The sequence below is a fragment of the Erythrolamprus reginae genome, chromosome 1 (genome assembly GCF_031021105.1).
Source record: "Erythrolamprus reginae isolate rEryReg1 chromosome 1, rEryReg1.hap1, whole genome shotgun sequence".
In the NCBI taxonomy this organism is placed as follows: Eukaryota; Metazoa; Chordata; class Lepidosauria; order Squamata; family Dipsadidae; genus Erythrolamprus; species Erythrolamprus reginae.
Genome location: NC_091950.1, coordinates 41,059,146 through 41,065,145, shown reverse-complemented (window position 1 = coordinate 41,065,145; position 6,000 = coordinate 41,059,146). Strand labels below are relative to the sequence as shown.

Sequence of the window (6,000 nt, the reverse complement as noted above, 5' to 3'; positions counted from 1 at the left end):
TGTTCCCCGGTCAATATGACCCGGACTAAAAAAAAGGTTTATTTTAGCTACTTAAATTTGGTTTTTAAAAAACCTCTCTGTCCACACGGCCCCCCCTCCCCCTTCCAATCGAGGCCAAGCTGGCTATCTCTCTATCTCTGCAAAAATTTGCAAAATAATATTCTGGGTGAGCCAATTCTTGCAAACCAAGCGGTGGGGATTGTCCAAAGTCCCATGATGAAGGGAGGCGGGAAGAAGAAACTCCACCCCCCCGCAAAAGCCAACTCTACCCCAGGCAAGGGGCCCGGCCTGTAGCCCGCGGCCACTCCCTGCTCGGGACAGCGGGCGGGGAGAGCTCAGCCCGCCGCTTTATAAGAAGGGGCTCTTGTTGGGTCTCCAACTCCTTTGCCGCGCTCCCGCCTTCCTTGCGCGCCATGGCGATCTGCATTCAGTGCATCGCGGTGGGGACCTTCATAGCCTACTTGATCTTGCAGTTCCTACGCTGGATCCGAGCTGAAAGCGATCTCACCGTGCAGTGGGCAGAATGGTGGGGCAAGAAACCCGGTAAGTCACCAGCAGGATCTCTTCTCTCTCTTTCTCGCGCTCTCTGTCGCGGTGGCGCGCAACTTTTTGCGCTTCAACCTGCTTGGAGTTTTGGCTGCTTTCCTCCCGCGCGGGGACGTGGCACGAGTTCTGCGGGGGCTGGGCGCGGCCCCTCGATTGCAACCGTTAGCAGAAGGGTTTTTTTTTAAAAAAAGAAGAAGAAGGAGACGAGGCAGGAAGCGTCAATTTTACAGGCCGGACCAGATGCGAGAATTTATCTATGCGCCCTCCTTGCGCCCAAGCAAACCGACCAGCGTGACGCGATCTCCCCCCGCACGGCCGGTGCTTAAACTGCCCGTGGAAATTAACGGGGATGCTGCGAGATTTGGTAAAAAATGTGAAGGCGAAAGCCTTCGTGAATTTGGAATCTGCCAGATAATCGGGATTAAAAACAGCTCTGTTTACCCAAGCATTGATTGGACCACGTGGCCAAATGACCTTTCAGTTTAATTTGCTTTCTTTCTTTCTTTCTTTCTTTCTTTCTTTCTTTCTTTCTTTCTTTCTTTCTTTCTCTTTCCTTCTTTCTTTCCTTTCTTTCCTTCCTTCCTTCCCTTTCCTTTCCTTTCTCCCTCCCTCTCTTAGAGCATATGCACTAAAGACAAATTCCTTGTGTGTCCAATCCCACTTGGCCAATAAAGAGTTCTGTTCTATTCTATTCCTTCCTTCTTAGAAAAACGATTTTACTATTCCAAATGAATTTTGTTTTACCCTTTTGAGCACTGGAACAAACATCATCGTCGTCGTCATCATCATCATCATCATCATCATCATCATCATTATTATTATTATTATTATTATTATTATTATTATTATTATTATTATTATTATCTTCCAAACTGTTGTGAGATTTTTCTGGGTGGTGGGTGGAGTGATTCGAAAAAGTAACAAAGTTCAAATAAACTCTCCCTTAACTGAATTCTGGGGCTGCCAGATCTGGCTTTAAAAAATGTCAGACTTGCTGGACCTTTGCAGGCTCTCGCTGTCATCTGGAGTTAGTAGCCCAAAGCTGGTAGTCAATCAAGCCCTGGCCATGGTGCCTGGAGATATGGAAGCCATTAGTCGCCACTCTTGGGAGATCTCCAGGTTCTGACTAGGGTGTGTGCAAGCCCTCTCTTCGGTCCTTGTAGTATTTATTACTCATCGGAATATGTTTTCAGGCGTTGCTTCCTAACCCCATGTAAATATGCCCAGGATTTCAGCTTGGTTGCTAGAACACAAAGCCAGCCGCATTTACCATATTTTTGAAAATGTCCTTGAGCCAGTTTACTTGTGGGAACTAGATAGAAGTGGTTGGTCTGGCCTATGTCCGGCCGGACGCTGGGGAATTGCAGAGGTTTTACAACCCAGTTTATTTACCAGTCCTGAAAAGGTTCACCTTTCCCCTGCTTTTTAAAGTAGGAAAACTCTCATGGGAAGGGAGAAACCCAGGAGTTTGCGGAAGGAATTTTGTAAGGCTATTCACAAATTCTTGAATTAGGTGTGTATTCAGAGCTAAGCAGTAGTTTAAGTCATGGGCAAGCCAGCCTGTTGTTGCTTTTGCATTAGACTTTATCTAATGACATAGACGTGTGTGTGATATATGTGTAGTGATACTATGCTTTTAGATAAACGAAATATAAGTTTTAATAAACCTACAATTTTGTACCCACTTAAAACAAGGTGACATGAAATTTAAGGTTTACAAGACCTACATTCTGTTAACCTAAAAACAGTGTGACATCACACATAATTTGATAGGGTTTAACTACTTCCCTGTAACAACACAACAAAAGAGAAAGAGAATCAACAATTCATCTGGTAGATTGAGTCTACTTTTATATTGGTGATTAAAACTCATATGTACACACTCACAGATACACAATTCATTTTCTACTGTGACAGCACTAGCTTTTTTTAAAAAGCCAAGTCTTGTGAACATGATTTTGTATATTGCTTCATTGGGTTAAAAGGAGGATTGTAATTTTTGTAAATTAAGATTCATTGGATTAAATGGAGGGTTGCTTCTAATATACATTTGTTTAAACTTTAGTTTAACTGCAGTACAGTAGCTACTAATACATTTATTAATACCATATAGATCTCTTACTGGAGTACAGTGATCCCTCGAGTTTCGCGATCTCGACCTTCACGAAACGCTATATCGCGATTTTTAAAAAAATATTAATTTAAAAAAAAACCACTTCCGGGTTTGGCTTCGGGAGTCAGCTGGGAAGCGGCGCGGCTGTTTTAAAAGGTCGCAGCCGGCCTGGGGGGCTTCCCAGCACCCCCCCGAACCCCCAACCTGGGTCTTCCCGGCCGCCCATGCAAAGGGGAAACCCCGGCTCCTCGCTGATGCCCGCCGCTCGCCCGCCTGCCAGCAAGAGGGGGAAGACCCAGGGAAGGTTCCTTCGGCCGCCCAGCAGCTGATCTGCTTGGTAGCGCAGCAGCAGCGAGGAGCCGAATCGGGGTTTCCCCTTTGCGTGGGCGGCGGGGAACGCAAACTCCACCATCTACGCATGCGCGGCCATAGAAAAATGGCGCGCATGCGCAGATGGTGTTTTTACTTCCGCAACCCTACATCGCGAAAAATCGATTATCGCGAGGGGTCTTGGAACGGAACCCTCGCGATAATAGAGGGATCACTGTAATTATATTTTTTTTTAAAAAGCCAAACTATTGAAAGAGAGTTATAAAGTTAGAAGGAACATTAGAGGTCATATACAGTGATCCCCCACTCGTTGCGAGGGTTCCGTTCCAGGACCCCCCGCAACGAGCGGGTTTTCGCGAAGTAGCGCTGCGGAAGTAAAAACACCATCTGCGCATGTGCAGATGGTGTTTTTACTCCCACAGCGCTAGCGAGGAGCCGAAGATTGGGGGCGGCGCGGCTGTTTTAAAATGTCGCCGCCGGCATGGGGGGCTTCCTAGCAGCCCCCCAAACCCGGGTTGGGTGTCCGGGGGGTGCTGGCAAGCCCCCCATGCCGGCGGCGACATTTTAAAACAGCCGCGCCGCGCTGGCTGTCGGCGCTTTGGAGCTGAGTCCCGGAGCGAATTCGCTCCGGGACTCAGCTCAAAAGCGCCGACAGCCAGCGCCAGCAAACGGCTTCTCCGCGCTGGCTGTCGGCGCTTTGGAGCTGAGTCCCGGAGCGAATTCGCTCCGGGACTCAGCTCCAAAGCGCCGACAGCCAGCGCCAGCGAACGGCTTCTCCGCGCTGGCTGTCGGCGCTTTGGAGCTGAGTCCCGGAGCGAATTCGCTCCGGGACTCAGCTCCAAAGCGCCGACAGCCAGCGCCAGCAAACGGCTTCTCCGCGCTGGCTGTCGCCGCTTTCGAGCTGAGTCCCGGAGCGAATTCGCTCCGGGACTCAGCTCAAAAGCGCCGACAGCCAGCGCCAGCAAACGGCTTCTCCGCGCTGGCTGTCGGCGCTTTCGAGCTGAGTCCCGGAGCGAATTCGCTCCGGGACTCAGCTCCAAAGCGCCGACAGCCAGCGCCAGCGAACGGCTTCTCCGCGCTGGCTGTCGCCGCTTTCGAGCTGAGTCCCGGAGCGAATTCGCTCCGGGACTCAGCTCCAAAGCGCCGACCGCCAGCGCCAGCGAACGGCTTCTCCGCGCTGGCTGTCGCCGCTTTCGAGCTGAGTCCCGGAGCGAATTCGCTCCGGGACTCAGCTCCAAAGCGCCGACAGCCAGCGCCAGCGAACGGCTTCTCCGCGCTGGCTGTCGCCGCTTTCGAGCTGAGTCCCGGAGCGAATTCGCTTCAGGACTCAGCTCGAAAGCGGCGAGAATGAACGGTGTGGGCGGGCGAAGGGCGGGCGGCAGCGAGGAGTTTGCGTGGGCGGTGGGGAAACTCCTTGCTGATGCCCGCTGCTCGCCCTCCCGCCAGCAAGAGGGGGAAGACCCAGGGAAGCCGCCCAGCAGCTGATCTGCCGGGCCCCATCTACGCATGCGTGCCCATAGAAAAAAAGGGCACACATGCGCAGATGGTGTTTTGACTTCCGGGTTGAAAAATCGCAAATTACCCTGTTCGCAATGGTCGGGGACGCAATAACCGGGGGATCACTGTAGTTCAATTCTTACTCAATGAATGATCCATTAGAACATATTTGACCAATTATATTCGATACCTGAGGATCTCTAGCAAAAGAGAACTTAACATTTCATGTGGCAGCTTGTTGCGCTGAACAGTGGAAACCTTTAGCCTGAATCTCTTATAGCTGTAGGGAATAAGTCCACCTCTTGTTCTGTGTGACAATCCAAATAATAATAATATTATTATAATTTATTAGATTTGTATGCCGCCACTCTCCAAAAACTCAGGGCGGCTCACAACAACAATAAACAATGCAGTAAAAATCCAATAATTAAAACTATAACTAAAAACCCACTATCATTTAAAAAGAATCAATACTACCCAACCATAACCACACATAATGCCTGGTGACATAGATAGGTCTTCAGAGTCTTGTGGAAGGCGAGGCGGGTGGGAGCAGTTTGAATACTGAAAGATTGCTGTCTGCCCAACATTATTTCTAAAACATCTAAATTTATAACAAAGTCTCTGAGTATTGGTAGTTCTGTCTATCTTACTTCAGTTTATGGACTCTCAAGATATTTAACTGAATCCCCGGCCAAATTGAAATCTACCCTGATACTGAAAAATATATAAAAATATTGCATAATTGTATCTTTAATTTTTCTGATTTTGTAGTAAAGAACCTGAGCAGTAATTGTTTTTTTTTAACATTTTCTAAAAAGGTTAAATAATTGCACTGCTATTTATTCTGTATATGCCAGTAGTTGCGTGCATGAACAAATTGCTGATTAAAGGCAGGAATTTAGAAGCAGTTATTCAGTGCAATTATGAGGTTTGGCCCAAAGCGTTTGAAAGACAAAACTTTTGTGTGGGTGTTAATGTTAAGGGTGGATTTGATACCATTTCATATAGACAGATTGTGTATTGTTCAAACAGATGCTAAAATTTCTGTATTTTATCTTGTACAATATATATATTTGTTTGCATCAGGGCTTTGTTTTAAATTATAAGCTCCCCATAGGCCAGTGATGGCAAACCTATGGCATAGGTGCCATAGATGGCACGCGGAGCCATATCTGCTGGCATGCGAACTGTTGCTCTAGATCAGCTCCAACGTGCATGTGTGTGCTGGCCAGCTGATTTTTGGCTCACACAGAGGCTCTGGGAGGGCATTTTTGGCTTTCAGAAAGCCTCCGGCAGGATGGAAAATGACGTTTTTACCCTCCACTGGCTCTAGAGAAGCCTTTGGAGCCTGGGGAGGGCGAAATAGCTTACTAGGCCCACCAGAAGTTGGGAAATAGGCCATTTTCCACCTCCAGAGGGCCTCCGGTGGGTAGGGGAAGCTGTTTTCGCCCTCCCAAGGCATTGAATTATGGGTGTGTGCCCTCGCACATGCGCAATGGTGCATGCGCACG

General features: G+C 48.5%; 1 protein-coding gene across 1 annotated transcript in view; it reads left to right on the top strand.

The window, feature by feature from the left end:
• The first annotated feature begins 293 nt into the window (after positions 1–293).
• The window catches only part of DHRS7 (dehydrogenase/reductase 7), a 54,384-nt gene continuing 48,677 nt past the window's right edge, over positions 294–6,000 (top strand). The window contains exon 1 of the mRNA XM_070750645.1: positions 294–543. Within this exon, the coding sequence (XP_070606746.1) occupies positions 414–543 (130 nt within the window). The 5' untranslated portion in view covers positions 294–413. The remainder of the gene's footprint in view (positions 544–6,000) is intronic.